This window comes from Schistocerca nitens, chromosome 2, assembly GCF_023898315.1.
Source record: "Schistocerca nitens isolate TAMUIC-IGC-003100 chromosome 2, iqSchNite1.1, whole genome shotgun sequence".
Lineage (NCBI taxonomy): Eukaryota > Metazoa > Arthropoda > Insecta > Orthoptera > Acrididae > Schistocerca > Schistocerca nitens.
This window is the reverse complement of record NC_064615.1, coordinates 969,407,071-969,430,476: the sequence shown is the minus strand read 5'-3', so window position 1 is coordinate 969,430,476 and position 23,406 is coordinate 969,407,071. Positions and strand designations below refer to the sequence as shown.

Here is a 23,406-nt window from a genome sequence, read left to right as displayed (position 1 = left end):
CTCACCAATTTATAAACTGGCAGAACACTTGACCCCTCTACTTCAGCTGCATGTGGAAAAGACGAACACCTACATAAGGGACACAAGACATTTCATTGAGAAACTGAAGACAGTAGGACAAAATGATTTAGTGATTAGATTTGATGTTATTTTTTTGTTCACCAAAGTGCTTCTCAGCGACAGTGTGGAGCAAATAGGTTCACTTTTCTTGCAGGACATAACCAAAATCTTTCATGCATGTCATATCACAAGCCACTTAGTGGAATGGCGATTTCTATGAACAGCGGGGAAAGAAGAAAATTGAAGCATTTGAGATGTGGTGCTACAGAAGAATGTTGAAAATTAGGTGTAGGTAATTGGTGAGGAAAGAAATATATGGATACACTGGCAAGTAGAAAGTACAGGATATGGAAAACACTGGGAAGTAGAAAGGACAGGATGGCAGGACATCTAAGAAATCAGGGAATAGCTTCCATGGTACTAAAGGGAGCTGTAGAGGGTAAAAATCTTTAGAAGAAAACAGAACTTGGAATACATCAGCAAATAATTGAGGATGTAGGTTGCAAGTGCTACTCTGAGATGAAGAGGTTGGCACAGGAGAGAAATTTGTGGCGGGCTGCATCAAACCAACCTAAGACAGATGACTCAAAAACAAAAGCTTGAAAATGTGGACACAGGTAGTCAATTTAGTCCAGTGGTTACCAGTTTCTTCAAGGGGCATTTGAAAAGACAGGCACTGGGTTTGGCAGATTGTAACCTTATGAGATGATATAGTTAAATCGATGACACGTGTGCAGGGAGCCATGGTGAGAAACAGCTTCGTGATTTCCTAAGATATCTGAGCAGTCTCCATGCAAACATGAAATTTGCTATGGATGTGAAACAGGAGTAACAGCTACCCTTTCTAGTCATGCTGGTTACGAGGAATGGTGAAAACCTTGGCCACTGTGTGTTTCGTAAATTGGCATACGTTGACCTGCGCAAACTGTCAAATCACACCGCAAGTCAGAAAAATATGCTCATATGTGAGCTGCAGCAGATTGTACACAAGATGCAACATCTGGGAAGTGTTCCACACCAGTTGCATAAGAAGTGTTCTGAAACTTAACTCTCAGTGAAGTGACACTTTGGAGGAAGAAATGTCTGGTATGTGCTCTCTAACATACATCACTTGGTGACAGACATAATTTTCTGTATATTGCTCTAACATGGCCGAACAACTATTTACAAACCAACCGAGATGATCAAAGGGCATCTCATATTGGCAAAGGATGAAAGATGCCCTCGTGCAATGTTGGAAATATATTTTCTACAATGGAAAAGTCTGTCTGAATGGCTGGATGATATATTAGTAGCAGGATCACTGAATATAAATGGTATTGCATTTTGGGGCAGATGGAGAAATTGGCTGTGGCAGAGCACATGCTATGTGAGACCGACCACATGATCAGAATTTGCTGACACAGAAGTTCTTGGTGCAGAGAACAGCGACTCTGCTGACTTGTTCAAGGAAGTCATAGAAATTCACAATCATGACAATAGTTTCAATAAGAAAGATTAAAGCCTTGTGGTAAACAGAGCCTTGATTCCTATGCTGCAGTGAAAAAACGTTGCATGTTACTTTGGGAGACTCACAGCAATAGTGACCAGGGAAAAGCTCTCAGATGTTGGCATAACTGATACATATGACCCATAGTTGTTGTTGTCTGTTCCAGTCCACCAGCAGCAATGGAGGGTCAGCCTTTGATAATGGCTGCAGTTGGGCTGTTGAAACTTGTAGAGAAATTTTTAATGTTGATCAAAGATTCCAAGACAGAAGCCAGCAAAAAATACGTCAACAACTAGCCATGAACGCCCTTAATAGTTTTGAACATAGTTTCATTTTACTGAGCGAGGTGGCGCAGTGGTTAGACACTGGACTCGCATTCGGGAGGACGACGGTTCAATCCCGCGTCCGGCCATCCTGATTTAGGTTTACCGTGATTTCCCTAAATCGCTCCAGGCAAATGCCGGGATGGTTCCTCTGAAAGGGCACGGCCGACTTCCTTCCCCGTCCTTCCCTAATCCGATGAGACCGATGATCTCGCTGTCTGGTCTCCTTCCCCGAAACAACCAACCAACCAACCAACCAACCATAGTTTCATTTAATATTCAATTACGGCCACAGAAATGTTGAGTCACTACAAGTCTTGGAAATAAATACATTTGAGTTGGTTACAGAGCCCGATATGACAGAAGTCAAAAGCAACTCTCTTGGCTGACAGGGGTATGGCAAAGGTGTTTAGGGGTTGTCCTGAAGTGAATCTTACGAAATACTTGGCAGCATTAAAGTTTCACATGATCTATGTTTCACTTGAAACTGAGGAATGTTCACGTCTGCCCAGAAATCGGAAGTTGTACATGCTTTATTTTTGGTCATACAAGCTATTATGTTGTTTCAAACATTGTGGGTGGAGTATATTGAATTAAGTACAGGTGAACTGAATTGTAAAATACATTTCGGTTGAGACACATATATTTTAATGCTTACTTTGGTTGAAAACTACTTTATTCCATGTCTTGTGTTGTGTGTAAATAGGGGGGGGGGGGTGGTACTAGTCACTTCAGATGAAATGGTATTTGTTAACTGTTATCCTGTAACAAAAGAAGCTGTGATGAGTGTTAATAAGAAAACTTTATATGAAGATTTCAGGTTAGTGAATCCATTACCTGAATTTCTGTATGTATACAGATTTCCCCCCCCCCCCCCCCTCCACCCCCAGCAAACTAATTATAGGTTAATGCTTTTTTTAGTTTTAATGAAGGATTTCTGCATTGGCTATTGGCATGAATGTGTATTCACCTCTCCACTATTAAAATATTTATAGCCATAACAAATGTATTACTTTAATTGCTTCAATTTACTATAGTTATTATGAATTTTAATTCCTCAGTTTCCTGAGGGAAGAGAAATTATTTAGTTGAATGTTGATTAATTTGTGTACTTTCAGCCCCAAGCAATTGATCCTTTACTGAGGCAATCCATTGGACAATTCCTGAGCACTCTTCAGGATCCTGATTTGAATGTTCGCAGAGTTGCTCTTGTAGCATTTAATTCGGCTGCACACAACAAGCCTATTCTAGTCAGAGATCTGTTGGATACTGTTTTACCACAGTTGTACAGTGAAACAAAAGTCCGTGTAAGTAAATATGCTTTCAAATTTATTCATGTGGACAGTTTGTTTCTTGTTGTTCTGTTATGTTTTTAATTTAAACACCAAAGTTGGTCTAGCCCAACATGGAACAGTTTTGTCATTAGAATAACAGTAAATAAACAACATGTTCACACAACAAGGATTTGATTTTTAAATTCAGAGTAAGCAATGTATTGAAGCATAGTTGAAATTAAATTGGAAGTTTAGAAAATTGATGAAAATTTATCAGAAAATTCTAATTTAGTGATAAGATCTTTTATGTGTACATTGTATGAATATCACTAAAATATCTGGTAGTGCATAGTTGAAGTTAACGTGTTAATGCCACAGCTGCAGCATTCAAAACGTAATTGATAAAAATGTTGTATTGATAAAGAGGTGAATTTATTAATGTCAATTGAAGAGGGGTGAAAGCGTGAAATGTCTTTGCATAAACAGTTACATACAATGGTGCTGGTTGCTACATTTCTCAAAGTAATTATCTTACTTAATTCACCTGTAACTCCACTCAATCAGATTACTTGTAATATAGCTTCTAATCAGGCCATTTAGTGAAAGCTCCATGATATGGGTTTTTGGGGTGGTTATTTATGAATCTTCATTACTTAATATATTTTGTTTCTAAATGATTTAAAGAATTGAGGAACAAAATGTAAAATGATACAATTAAAAGTTAGAGGGAGTATGAAAAGTGATCATTAAATATACACACATTATCACGGTATAGTTATATATGTGGCCACTTACCATGGGATAATTATACGAGGGCCGTTCAGAAAGTAACCTCCGGTTGATTTAAAAAAAATACACCAAGTTAAATAAAAATATTTTAATATATACATCTTACAACTACATCTTTGCACTATTTTTCTACATAGTCTCCATACCGAGCGAGGTGGCTCAGTGATTAGCACACTGGACTCGCATTCGGGAGGACGACGGTTCAATCCCGTCTCCGGCCATCCTGATTTAGGTTTTCTGTGATTTCCCTAAATCGCTTCAGGCAAATGCCAGGATGGTTCCTTTGAAAGGGCACGGCCGATTTCCTTCCCCATCCTTCCCTCACCCGAGCTTGCGCTCCGTCTCTAATGACCTCGTTGTCGACGGGACGTTAAACACTCATGTCCTCCTCCATAGTCTCCATAGCGATTGAGGCACTTATCGTATCTCTTCACAAGCTTTGAAATTCCTTCTGCATAAAAATCACCCGCTTGTGCCTGGAGCCAGCCTGTGACCGCATCTTTGAGCTCTTCGTCGTCATCAAACCGCTGTGACCCGAGCCATTTCTTCAAATGCATGAAGAGGTGATAATCACTTGGCGCCAGGTCTGGGCTGTAAGGTGGATGGTTGATAACGTCCCACTTGAAGGACTCAAGAAGGGCCGTTGTTCTGCGAGCAGAGTGAGGACGGGCGTTATCGTGCAAAAAAATGATACCGGAAGTCAGCATACCACAGCGTTTGTTCTGTATAGCCCGTCGTAACTTTTTTATTGTTTCACAGTACACGTTCCATGAATTCAACCAACAACACCCCTTTGGCATCCCAAAACACCGTTGCCATCAGTTTTCTGGCAGAAAAATCTTGCGAGGCTTTTCTTGGTTTGGTAGGCGAATTTGAATGTGCCCACATCTTTGATTGTTCTTTTGTCTCAGGGTTCACGTACTTAATCCAGGTTTCGTCACCGGTCACGATTCTGTTTAACAATGGTTCTCCTTCGTCCTCATAACGTGACAGAAAGTCTAATGCAGAGGCCATTCTTTGAGTTTTGTGGTGGTCGGTAAGAATTTTGGGCACCCATCGTGCACAGAACTTACGGTAACCCAATCTTGCTGTCACTATCTGTACAAGAGAGTCTTAGAAATCTGTGGAAAACCAGTAGACAACTCCGACATTGAGAAACGTCGATTTTCACGAACTTTTGCGTCAACTGTCTGAACGAGTTCGTCAGTCACCAATGATGGTCTACCACTCCTCTCTTCATCATGAACGTTTTCTCGTCCACTTTTAAATAAACGTACCCATTCACGGACAACTCCTTCACTCATAACTCTTGGTCCGTACACGGCACAAAGCTCACGATGAATAGCTGCTGCAGAATATCCTTTGGCTGTAAAAAACCTTATGACAGCACGCACTTCACATTTGGCGGGGTTTTCTATTGCAGCACACATTTCAAACTGCCACAAAAACTAAACTAGCGCAGGTACGACGTTCACTCGACCACGGCTTGATGCCGACTGACCTGTTGAGTGCGTGAACGCACAGATGGCGTCGCTACTCCCCCCACAACCTGCACTGTGACCAATCGGAGGTTACTTTCTGAACCGCCCTCGTATATTTTTTATTTTTATAATTATATTTTATGATTTTGGTTGTGGTGTCTTTAAATATTGTGGGCTAGCATGAGACTTAATTAATGTATATCGCGATAACACTCGTACGGACTTCGGCTGCCACGAAGTATGTACGATATAATATTTTTTAAACACAACGCGCGATTCACTGCCTTCTAATAGATGGTTTGCGTGAGCGCTGCCATTTAGAAAAGAAAATGTACGTATTCTTACGCAAACTGTAATTATTAATATGGGTCTCAGGGGCTACTGGTTATTTATGTACCAAATTTAACAAAGATGAACTGAGATATTGAGGAGCTTATTGAATGGAATGATTTTCAATATTTCTTGTTCATTATTTGCAAGGCAAAACTGGAGAGAATCTCATCTGCCATTAAGCGGCCGAAATGCAAGATACTGAACTCATTCAGTGCTGTGAATTTTAGTGAATGAAATCTCTCACTACTCTGAAATTAATGAAAGATCAAAATTAAGAAGTCTCTCACATTTACATTTAATATTATAACATTAATTATTAATTATAAAAGATAGTCAGTGTAATGGCCCACCAAATGCTGCTAGGGAAGAAGAGCTCCCCACAACTCGAACTTATGAAAAAACTTGGTTAATGAGAATTAATGGTTGTGACCATGAGAGGTGACAACTAAGTCAATAATACACACTTTCTAATAACAATTTCTATTATATTTTGCAAAAATACAGAAAAAACTAACAATATCATCCAGCGCTGCAGTGGTGGCCTACCTCTAGACGAAACATAAACGGGAGAGTTAGTTCAGTCAAAGCATTGTCTATGATCTTAAAGGCCTATGTTACACAGAGATTATACAAAAGTGGTTCGTTATTAATTACATCAATATTTGATAATAATTTACATTATTTACTATTTGTAATGCACCGCGCAGATGTACTTAGTCTTTAGTTAATTTATGGTTCACATGTCGCATAACAAAAACTTCTTTTTCCTTTCTCCAAATGTCCATTTATGTGATGTACCGTCACAACATTAGGCTTTGAGTACGAGGTAAAATTGTGCTGCATACAAAAATGGGATGCAGCTTGAAGTAAATTGTTGTAGATGAATTTCGTTGCATTGTTTCAGAACCTTACCTAGTCACAGTATTTGGAAGCAGTGTTGTCAGGAAAAGATGGTTCCAATTATCTGATGATAAAACGAGCAACCACTCCTTCTGTTGTGCTGCAAATCACATACTGACAGGGCGTTGGGTTTTGCTTATGCCGTGTGTGACATAAGCTATGGGGGAGGGGACCTTAAACACAACATATGACATCAGAATGCAGGTGTTCCTATTGACTGTCAAGTTTAATGTTGTCAGATATGTGGCAGTACTATCCTTGCCTTATACTAGGGAAATGTAATCAGCAAAAGAAATGTCTTTCTACTGTGGTTGTATGATAAGTAAAATTTTTATGATAACAACCCTGTTCCTAATTAATTGTTTCCATTTGTGTAAAACAGAAAGAACTGATTCGAGAAGTGGAGATGGGGCCTTTTAAACATACTGTTGATGATGGACTAGACATCAGAAAAGCAGCATTTGAATGCATGTACACTCTTCTTGACTCTTGTCTCGACAGACTTGACATTTTTGAGTTTTTAAACCATGTGGAGAATGGATTGAAAGATCATTACGATATAAAAATGCTTACTTATTTAATGGTTGCCCGGTTAGCACAACTTTGTCCTACTGCAGTTCTACAAAGTAAGTACCGAATATCATACTTATACTGACTAAGTTTTTGTGTAACACAGTTAAAACTGATCTGTTCTCTCAAACACACTTTGGTTGTGGAAAGGTTACTTGAAGTTTTCTTTAATGTTAGTTCAGACAGAAAATTGTTTCATCAGAATTTATCTTCCTGTGCTGTTGTCGGATCTCTTTTGTCCTCTTCTGCCTCATTCTGTATTCTTTTTCCCCATCTCCCTACTCTCTCCTTTCCTGTCCCTCCACCTTCCACTACCCTTACCACCCTATCTCGCCTCCCTCCCTGCTCGATCTTGCCTCCCGCCCCACCCGATCTTGCATATCTCTACTGTGCAACGCACCATCTTCCCCTATCCTCCTGTTGTGCATCACACCTTCTCACTCCATCCTAACCCCCTCCCTCCCCCTTCCCTTCTCTCTTCTCACCCTATCCTGCCCCCTCCTCTCTCTCACCTTGCCACACTGTCCCTCCCACCTGTTCTGACCCCCATCACTACCACCTCCATAGTGATTGTCGCTGCAATGAATATGCTGTCTTGCTCATAATAATGGTAGTTCTTCATTTCTTATGTGCAAATATTACATTTGCCTCAGTGTTATTATTTGTAAGCATTATAGTACTATCGGTACTCCTAGCAGTTCAGTTACAATGAAAGTATAGCTATTCAGTTACTTGTTGAAAATTATTCAGTCCTTTTTTTTGTGTAAGCTGTTTCTGTTTAATTTTACTTTCCCACATTTTAAGGGTTGGAACGTTTGATAGAGCCACTGCGGAATACCTGCACAATGAAAGTTAAAGCCAATTCTGTTAAACAGGAGTATGAGAAACAAGATGAACTGAAACGGTCAGCAATGCGAGCTGTCTCTTCCTTACTTACTGTTCCTGATGCAGGTATGGAACTTAAAATTAACTGTAACATTGTTGCATAATGTTGTTTTTAATATTGGAAGCATATTTCATCAAAATGTAAGTATTTTGTGGAACGTGATACTAGGGTTAAAATGTCAATAGTGTACTTATATCTTTTTCGTTTGTCATGTTGCCTGCTATTTATAAACAGTAAAAAAGTAAGTTCTGCTTACATTGTGCAATTGTTTGCATGATGGCCTAACTGAGATAGTTTTTAAATCTAAATTACGTTATTTTTCAACAAAATTGCCCTTTGAAGTAGGCAGTTATATGTTTGGGGTACCCAGAAATAACCGGAATTGTAATGCTGCACTGGCAGAGGGTTGTTGTAGGACCTCCCATGAGTCTTTCCGCGAGGCGGCATCACCAGACAGTGACTAGTGTGATATCTGTGGCAGTTCTGTGAGTGTGCATGCAGTGCAGATGTGACAGGAGAAATACTTCTTACAAATAATATGCAGCTGTGAAATTGTTTCAACATAGTCCATATAAATCAGGAAAAAATTTTACCTTCATAGTCTTGAATGTTGTTGAATTTAGCATATGTTAAAATGAAGGACTAATTAGGAACAAGTATTTTTTTATTGCTCCGAGATACAGCCCTCCAAAGATGACACTACACATACAATTTTGAAGACGCGAATTTTGGAAAACAAATTTTAAAATGCTGTATCTACATCTACATCCATACTCCGCAAACCACCTGACCGTGTGTGGTGGAGGGTACCTCTATTGGGTCTCCCTTCTATTTTAGTCTCGTATTGTTCATGGAAAGAAAGATTGTTGGTATGTTTGTGTGGGCTCTAAACTCTCTGATTTTATCCTCATGGTCTCTTCGCGCAGTGGTTAAACACTGGACTCGCATTCGGGAGGACAACGGTTCAATCCCGCGTCTGGCCATCCTGATTTAGGTTTTCCGTGATTTCCCTAAATCGCTCCAGGCAAATGCCGGGATGGTTCCTTTCAAAGGGCACGGCCGACTACCTTCCCCGTCCTTCCCTAATCCGATGAGACCGATGAACTCGCTGTCTGGTCTCCTTCCCCAAACCAACCAACCAACCATCATGGTCTCTTCGCGAGATATACGTAGGAGGGAGAAATATACTGCTTGACTGCTCGGTAAAGGTATGTTCTCGAAACTTCAACAAAAGCCCGTACCGAGCTACTGAGTGTCTCTCTTGCAGTCTTCCACTGGAGTTTATCTATCATCTCTGTAACGCTTTCGTGATTACTAAATGATTCTGTAATGAAGCGCGCTGCTCTCCGTGGGATCTTCTCTATCCCTTCTATCAACCCTATCTGGTACAGATCCCACACTGGTGAGCAGTATTCAAACAGTGGGTGAACAAGTGTACTGTAACCTACTTCCTTTGTTTTCGGACTGCATTTCCTTAGCATTCTACCAATGAATCTGTCAGGCATTTGCTTTACCGACGATTAATTTTATATGGTCATTCCATTTTAAATCACTCCTAACGCCTACTCTCAGATAATTTATGGAATTAACTGCTTCAAGTTGCTGACCTGCTATATTGTAGCTAAACAATAAGGGATCTTTCTTTCTATGTATTCACAGCACATTACACTTGCTACATTGAGATTAAATTGCCATTCCCTGCACCATGCGTCAGTTCATTGCAGATCCTCCTGCATTTCACTAGAATTTTCCATTGTTACAACCTCTCAGTATACTACAGCATCATCCGCAAAAAGCCTCAGTAAACCCCCCGATGTTATCCACAAGGTCATTTATGTGTATTGTGAATAGCAACGGTCCTACGACACTCCCCTGCGGCACACCTGAAATCGCTCTTACTTCGGAAGACTTCTCTCCGTTGAGGATGATGTGCTGCGTTCTGTTATCTAGGAACTCATCAATCCAATCACACAACTTGTCTGCTAATCCATATGCTCTTACTTTGCATTAATCGACTGTGGGAAGCTGTATCAAACGCCTTACGGAAGTCAAGAAACACGGCATCTACCTGGGAACCCGTGTCTATGGCACTCTGAGTCTCGTGGACGAATAGCGTGAGCTGGGTTTCACTCGATCGTCTTTTTTCGAAACCCATGCTGATTCCTACAGAGTAGATTTCTAGTCTCCAGGAAAGTCATTATATTCGAACATAATACGTGTTCAAAAATTCTACAACTGATCGATGTTAGAGATATAGGTCTATAGTTCTGCACATCTGTTAAATGACCCTTCTTGAAAACAGGGATGACCTGTGCCCTTTTCCAATCCTTTGGAACGCTACGCTCTTCTAGAGACCTACAGTACACTGCTGCAAGAAGGGGGGCAAGTTCTTTCGCTTACTCTGTGTAAAATTGAACTGGTATCCCATCAGGTCCAGCGGCCTTTCCTCTTTTGAGCGATTTTAATTGTTTCTCTATCCCTCTGTCGTCTATTTCTATATCTACCATTTTATCATCTGTGCGACAATCTAGAGAAGGAACTACAGTGCAATCTTCCTCTGTGAAACAGCTTTGGTAAAAAGACATTTAGTATTTCGGCCTTTAGTCTGTCATCCTCTGTTTCAGTACAATTTTGGTCACAGAGTATTTGGACATTTTGTTTTGATCCACCTACCGCTTTGACGTAAGACCAAAATTTCTTAGGATTTTCTGGCAAGTCAGTACCTAGAACTTTACTTTCGAATTCATTGAATGCCTCTCGCATAGCCCTCCTCACACTCCATTTTGTTTCTTGGAACAGTTCTAGATATTTTGTTGGCTTTTTTTATTTGAAAGATAATTGCTTTGTGATTACAAAGAAATCCTCCATTGGGACTTATCTGTGAAAGTTCTTTCACTATAGCACTCTGAACTTATTTTATACTTTATGGTAAAGGTTTTTTTTAATGCCAATCCATAAAATTTTGATTTTTTTTTTCTGTTGATTAGTACCATATAGTTCTACATTCCCTGAAAAGGAGAGCTTACTCTTTTAGGTTGAACAGGTTTTATAAACAGTTGAAATTTTTGCCATACATAAAACCTGCTTTACTACAGCATTATCACATAACAGGCTCATAAAAATCAAAGCCTAGCCTTATTTAACATAATTTTAGTTTTGAAAGATGAGTAAGAGACTCATTTTCAAGCATTTTAAATGGTTCCAAAATGTATGTGAAAGGTCCAAAGACTTAAAGGTTTCAATTTATACAACTTCTGTGCACTACGTTTTGCACTGGAATTAACCAGTCAATGAACCAAAAATGTGTCCACTGCTTCAGTATCTTCATTTGATATAGAGTGATGTCTTCCTGTTGAAGCAATAGGAACTTCAGCACTTACAGTCTTCAAAACATTGTGAATAGGAAATGAGCACTGATGGTATGGTTGCTGTCTTTCAGCTGGAAACCTGTATCCAGCAGCTGGTCCATGTGGTAGCGTAAAGTTCACTACAATTTTATTTAACTGATAACTTGTGTCAATACTCTCTGCAATCCACCAGTCAGTCATACACACACGCTACAAACATCCCCCTTCTCAGGTTGTGAATCTGAATTTTAGCCTGCTGCGTCTGAGGTGTTGGCTGAACGAACGAAATTTCTTCTTTCTTGCTCTTTAACGCGCGTGCAATATGAGTTCGCCCATCACTTTGAGTCCAAAAATGTTTCTTCTGAATTCCTTTCACATGAGTACTTTGTTTGGACCCATTCTTTTTTCTGCTCACGGAATTCTTCGATTTCCTTGTTGGACAAAAGAATGAGGGCTGTGGATGTGTAAGATTTCACGACTCTCGTGAAATTCTCAGCATTCTGAATCGCAGCTGTATTTGGTCTGAAAAGATTATGTTTTGTAGCATGGTGCTTCAGAGGGCCTCCTATACCATCACAAGGCCCCTTCCCATGACCAATAGCAATGTATGCCCAGTCAGGTGGCACAAGTGACTTACTCAGTAGTTCAAACAGCTGGTAACGATTTTTAAAATGACTGGGAGCACCATCAGAAATAAAGATGATCTTCTCTGCCCATGTTTACAGTTAAGAATTTTGTGCATTACTTGCAAAGCATGTGCTTAGTCATTACTTGTAACTGCAATGCTTGTGGTCTTGATTTGAAAATGAAAATGGCACTCCTGTAATAATTGAAACCTTGTCATTACTCCAATGATACTCTTGTACTTCTTGTGGGAGAATTAATACTAGTTCTCAGCAAAATCACAGTGAAGTACTAAATATAGTTCTTCAGCCTTTACACACCCTTTCACTTCTGCAATGTGCTGTTGTTGCAATTTCTTCAGATACTGGTGTGTTACTGCTTTCACTGACCATTTACCAAGTTCATCAATGAAACTGTCAAAGGCAACAGTTTTCTTAATAAGTTTATTTTTGTCCCATGTTACATATGTAACTTCTGCAGAGTTATCTGCTATGTCTTCCAGGCCAAGTGTCTGTACAAACGGTCCTCCCTTTCCAGGGCAGTCGCCATATTCTTGAAACAAACAAGTCTCTCACTTTACGCCACAGACTACTATCAGGGTGTATACAACCCGGGATGTTTTTGGAATTCTGGGAATTTTTCGTTGTTTTAGTTTTCAGTTAGATTTTTGTAATTTTGACTAGTAAGAACCGATACTCTAACAAAGGATATTACTGTATCCCGCTACTGCAGAATAATACTTCAACAATACAACATAAACGAGAGAAAAAAAAACGAAAATAATTAAAATTGCAAAGGAAATGCGCCATATACGACGACGACACGCAGTGCTCTTGCAAGCGTCTGCCAATTGAAAATGTGTCAAAGCCTTTAGGAAGACTATGCAGTGCTTCATATCAACAAATTGCTTCCAATCTACCGGGAAAAGGGGACGCCAAATTCATATTCTTGAGGAAAAAAAACTTGTTTCACGAAGCGCCTATCATCACGTTTGTCTATCGATTATTCATGTGATTTTGAAATGCTTCCCTGCTAGTTTTTTAATATTTTTGAACACATTTTAAGTTGATTTCTGAATGAATCATAAGTTTACTTATGAAAGCATGCATAGTGTACGTGATGTCTCTGTCAGGAGAATCCTCGTTGCATCTAGAAATAAACTTTCCGCAGACAAAATGGGACGGGGCTATATGAGATTAGGGAGTAAAGCCAAACGGATGAGTGCCAATCGCTGTCTGATTATGTGGTTGATTGGGTTTGTGAATAATCAGCATTGTTATAATTACTAGCGAAATCCATAGATTCACACTACCAGAATGGAAATAAGCGACTGACAGGAGTAACAGGTGAGAGAGGTTACGTACTATCTTCTCGGTATAGCCAAGAAAATGAAATTTTGATAGAAAATTTTTGGCCAGATTGCTACACTAGTAAGGACCAGTAGTTCTATTCTGGAAGTAACGCGGAAAAGTGTTGTTCGAACACGTAATAATGCCTAACCGGAAAATAATTGTGGGATAAGTAAACAAATTTTGACAGTTGCAGCAATAGCTACAGAATTGGTGATGACAAGATTGTTTGTTAGAATGAGGCAGGAGAAGAAGCGGGGATATCACACAAATTATAAAAGAATTGGACGATTCTGATTTATATAAAAATTTTGTAATACTACTTTTCGATCTCATGCTTGAGAAGCTGGTGCGTATGAATGAAATGTGAAACTATTTCTTAACATAAAGCTTTTTGCTTGTAGTAGGCCTAATGCATTTGATATTGGTACTTTGTGGGTTATATTCTGTCGTGTTATAAAAATTGCCATTTTTGCAGAAACAGTCTCATTTATTTGGTGTGTTACAAAATTGCTGCCATATTAGAAAGGCCTATTTTGTTTTATCTAGCACACAGTGACAAAATAGACATAATCAGATCGAGAAACCACACCAGTCTTAAGTATTACTTGTATTAACAGCTTTTTCAGTATTAGATAACGACATTTCGATTTTTCATGTAGCAAAACATTTGACGAACTTTGAGGTAATAGATTCTTTTGCAGAAAGGAAAGCACGCCATATAAAGCTGTAGCAAGATTAGAGAGAAAAAAATGCTAGGAGCTAAGGTTTGAAGAAATGTATAATTTATTGCTTAACTCATGTCAGTATTGGTTTTATATATCCTATATTTGATTTTATGTCACACAAAACAGCAAGTTACTAACTAATAGGCAATAAAGAGTTCAGATTTTCTGAAGAGTTCTTGTTCTCTCGATTATAAAGAATCCCATCCTCCTATTAATTGTGAGATTTTTTTTTTAAGAGGGTCCGGCTGTCAAGCTGACAGAGTGGGAGAAGGAGAGCCACCACAGGACATTTCAATTTCCACACTCCTGAATATAGTTTGGACGTGCGGTAGAAAAATGCTTTATGAAGAGTCGTGGCATTGCACTTTGGCATACTTGAGACCAAATAATATGTCTTACATTTCCTCGAACACATATGTTTTATGTTTCAGACTTTTCAGAAAGATGTCCGCTACAAGATGAACGTATTTTGAAAATTCGGTTTTTTTTTAGTATTGACCCGGTTCGCAAATGTCGTAGATTCGGGGCTGATGTGCAGAGCAGTCTGAGTTATAGTGGATAGTCTCCACATGACAAAACGGATATCTGTGGCTGGGAGTTCTCAAGTGAATTAAAACACATTCACATAATTACAGAAGGCTGAAATATGTCATTAGTTTCAGATTTTATTTTATTTTCACGTTTCTGACAGTCGAGCATTAATCGCCTTGGGGAACAATGAAGTTATTTTTGTCTGTTTGCTAAAGAAATTTGACTTTTGTTAACCTTTTCTGCAGAGGCAGTCAATGTATTCGAAATGAAATGTTTAATTCCACAGTACTGGCTAGTTTCAGCTGTTTGCTGCATTTCAAGTGCACGTTTTCATTTTCTAGCACGTATGGCATTATGCCATAATAAAGAACCAAACATGATATAATACAGTACTGGTGCTCCAAGAAAATTTACATCTCGAAAACTACACTGAAAGCTTACTATCAGGTCGAGGTCTACCTTATTGGGAATCTGGACATACGAATGTGCCCTTTAAGTATGCACTTATGTGCACATTTTAATATGGTTCATGAAATTCCGGTGCTCTTGCAGTATCCTCTGATGTCTTGTTTCTTGAATGACATAATGTATGAACTTTCAATGTTTTACATGTACGTACATACGGTTCCCTACGTCATGATAGCCACCCAAGTGCGGTGTCGCCTGTTATCTGCGCTCTCTGGCAACTGCTGAAACGAACCTATTTCTAACAGGTCTCAGGAAAATATTGCGAATGGTGGTTTGAAAAGCATTACTTTCAAAGTAAATATCCTTCTACGTAAGTTAAACTATGTGCAAGAATGTACCATGAATTTATTAAATCACAGAGCATTTGACTCTCGTTTAAAAACCAACTCTTTGATGACGAGCCATTTAAAAGAATTTCGAACCCAGGTCATCAGATATTTATGTCATTATTAAAAATTTTATTGGCACATTTGTGCGATATATCTTAAAGTGTAACACGCGCAAAAACGATCAACAGTATATGCGAAAGCTTAGCTTCTCTTGCAGCTTGAGACCAATATCATATGTGAAAGCTTTGCTTTTCTTGTAGCAGCACTATGTATATTAATTTAAACTATTAACTTTCCCTGTTTGTGTGTTCGTGCTACTTACCAGTGATATTGCTTTTGGCTGACTACATTGCGTGTCCTATGCTCTGAATATCCGCTGTCATCGGCTGGCGAGATCAGGCGACATGAGCTATGAACAGCTTATAAAAGCGCATCGATATCTCGATTTCAATGATTCAGGAAGTAACATGCAATGTTTGGTGGAACTCCAATGTATACTTTCGTAATACGAAATACACAGCATACATGTTGCTGCACATCCAAGATATTTCCAAAACGTATCTTTTTCCCAGAGTTTTGTTTTCTGAAGTTCCGGGAAATTGTACACCCGTGTATAAAAGCATAACCATTCAAAGGACTGATAAGGGAAAATATACTGTCACCCAGGAGAAAGTGTATTTTTAACAGGGAAATCTGGGAAAAATCGGGGAATTTTTTTTTTCCTTGCCCATGTATACACCCTGACTAATGACTTTTATCACACACACACACACACACACACACACACACACACACAGAGAGAGAGAGAGAGAGAGAGAGAGAGAGAGAGAGATCTTTAGGTGGATGTGGAACTACCCACTTATGTCTTAGCGCATAAAATTTTGATCTCCCAATATGTGAAGTTGTATAGCTGCTCTTACAAACTGCAAAATGTTTCTTTAATACTGCGAGTCATGTGCCTCTTCGCTTTCACAACTTTTTGACCTTCAACTGATACAGTTATAGTGTCTATTTTGTTGCCACTCTGGCGAGAACAGTCCCATTTATCTTCCAGATAAAATGACTGCACTATTTGAAATTGAGCTGCTTCTATAGGATGACTGTGATAGGGATCTGGCCTTCCAAAGACTCCTTTTACAGACCTCACATTTCTTGATTTGTCTACTATGTACTTTGATGCTGATGGAACATGGTTCAAAATTGTTTTCTTTGAAAATGTCTCTAGAATAATAGTTACAATTTGGACGTTTTCACTGTAGGATGCACAATATTCAACAGCTGAATCGATATTTGTGAAAAATTCCTGGCAAGAGATGCAAGAATGCTTTGGTTCATTTTCTTCTGAAGATGGAATTTGTACTTTTAAGAGTGTGGTCAGTTTTGCTATAGTTTATTCATCCATAGCTTTAGTAATTTCTCTTCTCTTTCTTGACGCATAGGGCTTATGCTGTGTCAACTGGCAAATTCCTCACGAAAACACAGAACTCACTGGATTATCTCAGATTTCTTAGAAGCCTCTTCAGTAAACAAATTAGCACTGAACAACTAGAATACAGAAACCTGCAATGAACAACCGCAACAAAGCAACTGACAAGAAACTACAACAAAGTGTAAGAAATATCTGCAGCAATGAAAGTGAAAAGAAACAGCTGCAACAGAGAAAGTGATAAGAAATAAGTGCAACAAAGATAATAGAAATAAACATTGTAACAAGGAAATTACTAAGAAACAACTTCATTAAAGACATTCATTGCCCTTGAAAGTTAAAAAGATTTTTTAAAAGAAAACCTGTCCAACTTAAAAGTGGAAGCTCTTCTTTACAGATAATATAGTACTACATGTTACTAATGAACAGAATCTTCTCTGGATTGGCATTTTTGAAAAAAAAAAATTCTGCAAATTATAAAAAAATTTCAATAGGCGACAGTAAAAGAACTTTGACAGATATGTGCAAATGGAGGATATCATTCTAATCATAAAGAAATTATTTTTCAATTAAAAAAAACTAAGAAAATTACTAGAACTGTTACAGAGATACAGCATTTTAAAAAAAATTCTGAAATTCGCATCTTCAAAATGGTGTTCACAGTATCATGTTTGGAGGGCTGTATCTCGTGACAGTGTTTTTGGAGAAAACAAAAAATACGTGTCTCTTTCTTACTCCTGAATTTTAACGTATGCTAAATTCAGTAACAGTAACCCCCCTGCCTGAAGTGATACAGATTATGCCTTTCCTACTCAGCAAGAAAGCAGTCGAAACAGTTTTGACAATGCAAACAGCTTACAAAGAACATGCTCTTTGTTAAACTCAAGTGTACAAATGGTTTTCCCTGTTTAAAAAGGGAGAAATGGCCGTTGATGAGCTCTGATCTGGTTGCCCTTCTACTGCTGAAAAAGGGAGAAATGGCCGTTGATGAGCTCTGATCTGGTTGCCCTTCAACTGCTGAAAAAGGGAGAAATGGCCGTTGATGTGCTCCGATCTGGTTGCCCTTCAACTGCTGAAAGTGAGGACATCAACAAAATCTGTGACCTGATCAATGAAGATCAACACATCACAGTCGACCTCGAGGACTTACCTGTGTTGTTCTGGAGCTCTGTTAAGTGCATTTTGACGATTAGTTTGGTGATGCAAAGAGTGGCAGCAAAGTTTGTGCTGAAGCTTCTCACCAGAGACGAGAGGGATCGTCACACTCAAGATGTCATGAAATGGACATGTTCAATGATGATCCATATTTTTTCAACAAAATTATCAGAGGTGACAAGTCATGGTGCTATGGGCAAGATACAGAAAGTAAACAACCAGTAAAACAAAACAGTCAACTCAATGGAAGTCAAATGGCTCCTCATCTGAAGAAATTTCAGCAAGTGAAATTGATTGTGAAGATGATGATGGTATTTAAAATAAAATCAGAGGGATTACACACACAGATTTTGCCCATCAGAAACAGACAGAAAACCAATAATTCTGTTTGGAGGTTATGAGAAGTCTGCACAGAAGTTTGGTGCAAAAAGTCCGGCTTTGTGGAATTCCAAGAAGTGGTTCCTTCATCACGACACTGCTCTTGCGCATACAGCTCTGTATTCACGAGTTTGTGGCATCAATGTCGACTAACATGTCGACCCACGCGCCCTATTTGACAGATTTAGCATCCTTGGACTTCGTCCTGTTTGCAGCAATGAAAGGACTTCAAAGTAAAGCGTTTTGCCTACATCGATGACGTGAAACATAATGTCATGTAGGTGCTGGCAGTTATCAGAGAGGACAAATATAAAAGATGCTTACAACACTGGAATGAATATTCAACAAGGGTATTAATGGTAATGGAGAGAACTTTGAATGAGATTAAGGTTGTATTTGAAAAACAATAAAGTAAATATGCTTTTTACAAAGAAATTCCAGTCCCCCCCCCCTCACCCCCCCCCCCCACACACACACACCTGCCACATATGTATGGATACAATTTGCACTATGGTCATTTTGTGAGATTTGCAGTATGATTCCCTTGTCCCCTGCACACACCCACTGCCACACAATTTATTATTACAACTTTTTAATAACTAAATTCTTTTTTAGTGTGTACTAATAACTTAACATTTGCTTGAATTCACGACAAAGAACTGGTTATACTACATGTTTCACAGCAAATGTAATGGCAATGACTCATGAGAAATTAAAGGATTTATGATCAAACCTTATAGAATTTTTGTTGCCAAAAGCAAATTTCTTTCCAATTAATATTATATCATATCATCTTCTACACCACAAGCTGTTGTTTCACTGTTGCATTCCCCCCTCTTCCCCGCCCCTCCCCCTCTCCCCTCTCCCCCTCTCCCCCTCTCCCCCTCTCCCCCCTCTCCCCCTCTCCCCCCTCTCCCCCTCTCCCCCCTCTCCCCCTCTCCCCCCTCTCCCCCCTCCCCATTTGTGCATATATTATTTATTGGAGTATGCATAAACTTCAGTCTTGCTATTATGTGGGTAATTAGAACTAACAACTTAGAATAGTTAGAATCTTAAAATTCCTTGAAAACTAGCCACTGTTGCAACTTAAGTGGGACAATAGATGGAAGCAGGTTTACTTGCCGCAAATCTCTGAAACAATTTGATCCAGTGACAATATTCAGCGTATTGTTGTCTGTGGTGACATGCAGTGCATTTGTCACATGCATTGTGAGTAATTTTAAGAGTGCTTTGTTCTTCCATTGGAAATTGGTGATGATTCTAGTATAGACTGATGCTTCTGCTGTTTATCAGAGTGACTCTCAGCCCATAGAAAAAAAAGCTCGAATGCTATTCCAAGACATCTCTACATCCTTTGAAAGTACTGTGATTAAAGATGTAGGTAGTGGTGTGTCCATTCAACTGTCTTACAAAGAGGCTGTGCCAACTTGTCATCACCAATTTCATCCAAATTTATGGTATATGCAGGGCTTGGCTAGAAATGATTGCTGAAAGTGGGAGTTAGGTGGCCAAGCAGTTACTTAAAAGAAGCATATCTGTATCTGCTGCAAGTTGATGAGGCATGAGCCATTTATGTTTGTGTAGTTGCCTGGGGCAGTGCACAGCAGAAAGAGTAGAGGGTGGTAAACAAATGGTCATGGGGTCAAGTTCCTAAGCAGAAACTTTTTTAATTTCCAATTTTTTATGTTATTTACACAGCAGATAATCTGAAGTAATACTCAGTATATTATCTTTATTAATATTTTCATAAAATGCATGAAAAAGAAGGATGAAAAAAAATTGTGATCCTAAATGAATTTGCAGGAAGGGCCTGAAGGTGCACACGAGAACTTTGCAAGTAAAATTATGTGTTTTTATTATTGTACAGTTGATGACTTACACATGGCGGGATAGTATTCATTGTAAGAACAGGGGAAGCAGTAATTGTCTTGGAATCTTGACATGTTGTGAACACTGTTTTTGCAATGACGTGGTTGTTTTAAAGTTTCTTTAGGAAAAAAAAAACAACTTGCTTTACATTCCTAAAAGGCTCCCCCTTATCACATAGTTTGGCAGCAAACCACGAGTAACACATCGTTTTGCCAGATATTGGCGAGGACAGCTGGTGATGTACAATGGAATATATTTTGATACAGTCATCTTGTGTTGTTACCTTTTTCTGTCTAGACCGTCAACCTACTGTACCACGCAGCTTCCGAGGGCTGCTCAAAGGGCAAATTGAAACTAATGGGACACAGTCTTGTTTGCTTTAACTACAATCCTGTCTTGGAAAGTTACTTGCAGAGCCATTGTGGGCACTGTAAGTGGTATCCTTTTTTTGGAAATTCCAGATTTTGCTTTGCCTACGCTTTCTATGTCTTAAATGCGAACATATTAATAAACACAATATTGAGCATTGTTCTCCTTTATTTGCCATGTAAATAATATAAATATTTAAAATAAAAAAAGTTTCTGCTTAGGGACTCTACCCCATGACCATTGGTTTACTGTCCTCTACTCTTTCTGCTGCACTACATGCTGCCTGGCAACTATGCTAACATATGTGACCCATGCCTCACCTGATCTGTGTCAAAACTGCTATTATTTCAGAAAGCTTGGTCATCTGGAGCTCCCACTTTTGTCACTTTCTTTTCTGGCAAAGCCCTGCATATACCACAGAGTAGGATAAAATCAATGACGGCAAGTAGGTGTTGTCCCTTTGTTAAAAGGTGCCGTTGTAGGCCACCTTTGAGGTTCCTTGTAAGTACTGTCTTTTCAGAGACTCAAAATGAAATGATTTATTTCACTTTGGGAATGAGAAGAAAATAACATGTTGCATGTTATCTGAGCTTAAGGTGGGTGCAGGTGTTCAAAGTTGATTTGGACTTGAGTGGATGGAAGTTTGCCTATCTTCTCTTGCCAGAATGTCCAATACTGAAATAACAAATCTCCTTGACGTAAAAATTCTTGTGTGGAAAATCCAGCATGGAATAATGAAAGTATTATGAAAAGAATAGATTGCTACTCACCATATAGTGGAGATGGAGTCGCAGATAGGCATGACAGAGAGGTGTTAAACAAGTAAGCTTCTTCAGAATTAAACATACACATACACAAACACAACTCTCACACACAACCACTGTCTGTGGTTGCCAAGGCCAGACTCTGATCTTCCTAGCCAGAGATAATAGTCATGGGGGGTGTGAGCTGTGTTTGCATGAATGTGTGTGTGTGTATGTTTAATTTGGAAGAAGGCCTTTTGGCCAAAAGCTTACTTCTTTGTCTTTTTGTTGTGGATATCTCCGCTATATGGCGAGCAGCAATCTCTCCTTGTGTCAAACTTGATTGACTGTCACCTGTCTAGTATCAAGAATGCACTAAAATTGCTGATAGGTGCAGTGGCCATTGTTTTCATTCATTTTGGGAACACACATTGTGGTCCCATCAAATATAACACAGTAATTTTGCTCAGTAATTGTTACTTTTTGATACCATACAACATCAAAATTGAAAAAGAGCTTTTCTGGAATAACATGTTTTTACTAATACATTTATGCTTGAAGTGCTCCTGCCAGTAATCAGTGAGGTTGCAAGACTGAAAATAAAGTAGGTTCTTTATTATGGCTGAGTTAGTGGCATAAATCAATTGTATTTTAATTCATTTATGTCTTGGAGTACCCATTCTGATCATTTGTGAAATAAATTGAATTGTGTGATTTTTTATATTGGGTTGCTAAACATGTGAATAAAGAAGTAATATACTGTTTAATTAAAAATGATGGAAAGAGTAAAGGCAACTACTCAGTGAATAGTATAAGCATTGAGTGAGTGGTTGAGAGCCACATAAGAGACCTAGAATGAAAAATAGTAATATTCCCGGTCTTGTTTGTGTCTATTTGATGAGTTGTTTACTCTCTCTACTTTTTATATTCCATGAAAAACTTTCCATTATCCTAGTCTTAGTTAGTGACAGTTAATAAGTAAATGCATATATTTGTGTAACTTGAACCACAAAGTACATATTTTTTATTTTGTGATTACAGATAAAAATCCACACCTAACAGATTTTGTTACACAAATTAAAGGAAATCCTGAACTGTTGTCAATATTTGAATCAATTCAAAAGGATTCATCAGGTCCTCCTCAAGAATCAAATCTAATGGATCTCAGCTGAGCATTTAACTTTGGCCTTGGTCTCCCAGTACCTACTAAACGCCTGTAGTAGGAGCCAGGCTTACGCAGATGTGGGATACAGTGAACGTGGAGAATGTTGGAACTCCCTAAGTTTGCCAGAGACTTGTGATCAGTACAAGGAGGATTGTGTTGTGCTGTTGCAACTAACATTGTAGGCATATTTAAAAAACAAACTGTATCACGAGAACATAGCTGTTAAATTTTGTTTTCCTGTGATCATTCATACTGGAGCACATGTCGCAGCAGTTAAATTTTCCAAATTGAAAGTCATAATGAGACAACAACATAAACTTTGTTGTTTAAATGACTGGTGTGTTGTTCTTACTGAAACTTGAATGTGATGATTTGTCTTATGTACTACTCATGTTTAATAAAATATAAGTAAACTTTGATTTGTGTTGAGAACTTGTCTGGAAGTATGACAGTGCTGTGTGATTTGTATGCATTATTAGCAATTTAATTGCAGAGCTTCATATGTACACGGGTATACCTCATAACAGAAACTCCTTGTTTGTTAATATAAAACAGATTTTATAGCACTTTGCTTGGTAAAATCTCCACCTGTTATTTTTAAATTTAATGTAATGTGTAAGGGAGCTATTTTCTTAGGCACTACAAATGCAAAACATCTTGATGCTTACTTGTCTCCATATGATTCGTATTTTATTAATGTATCTTTTCCAGTTTTCAGTGAGCCATTTGTAATTATAATCTGTTACTCGCAAATTCATCTTCCTTATCCATTCTGTTGTATCTTCTGTAACTGATCCAATCCTGAACTTCGAGGTACAAT

The 23,406-nt window shown here is 38.6% G+C and overlaps 1 protein-coding gene across 1 annotated transcript in view; it reads left to right on the top strand.

The window, feature by feature from the left end:
* LOC126237296 (cullin-associated NEDD8-dissociated protein 1) overlaps positions 1 to 23,005 on the top strand; it is a 165,061-nt gene extending 142,056 nt beyond the window's left edge. Inside the window, exons 19-22 of the mRNA XM_049947252.1 lie at positions 2,991 to 3,179; positions 7,032 to 7,275; positions 8,024 to 8,170; positions 22,463 to 23,005. Coding sequence (XP_049803209.1) covers positions 2,991 to 3,179; positions 7,032 to 7,275; positions 8,024 to 8,170; positions 22,463 to 22,593 — 711 coding nt within the window. The 3' untranslated portion in view covers positions 22,594 to 23,005. The remainder of the gene's footprint in view (positions 1 to 2,990; positions 3,180 to 7,031; positions 7,276 to 8,023; positions 8,171 to 22,462) is intronic.
* The last annotated feature ends 401 nt before the right edge of the window (positions 23,006 to 23,406 follow it).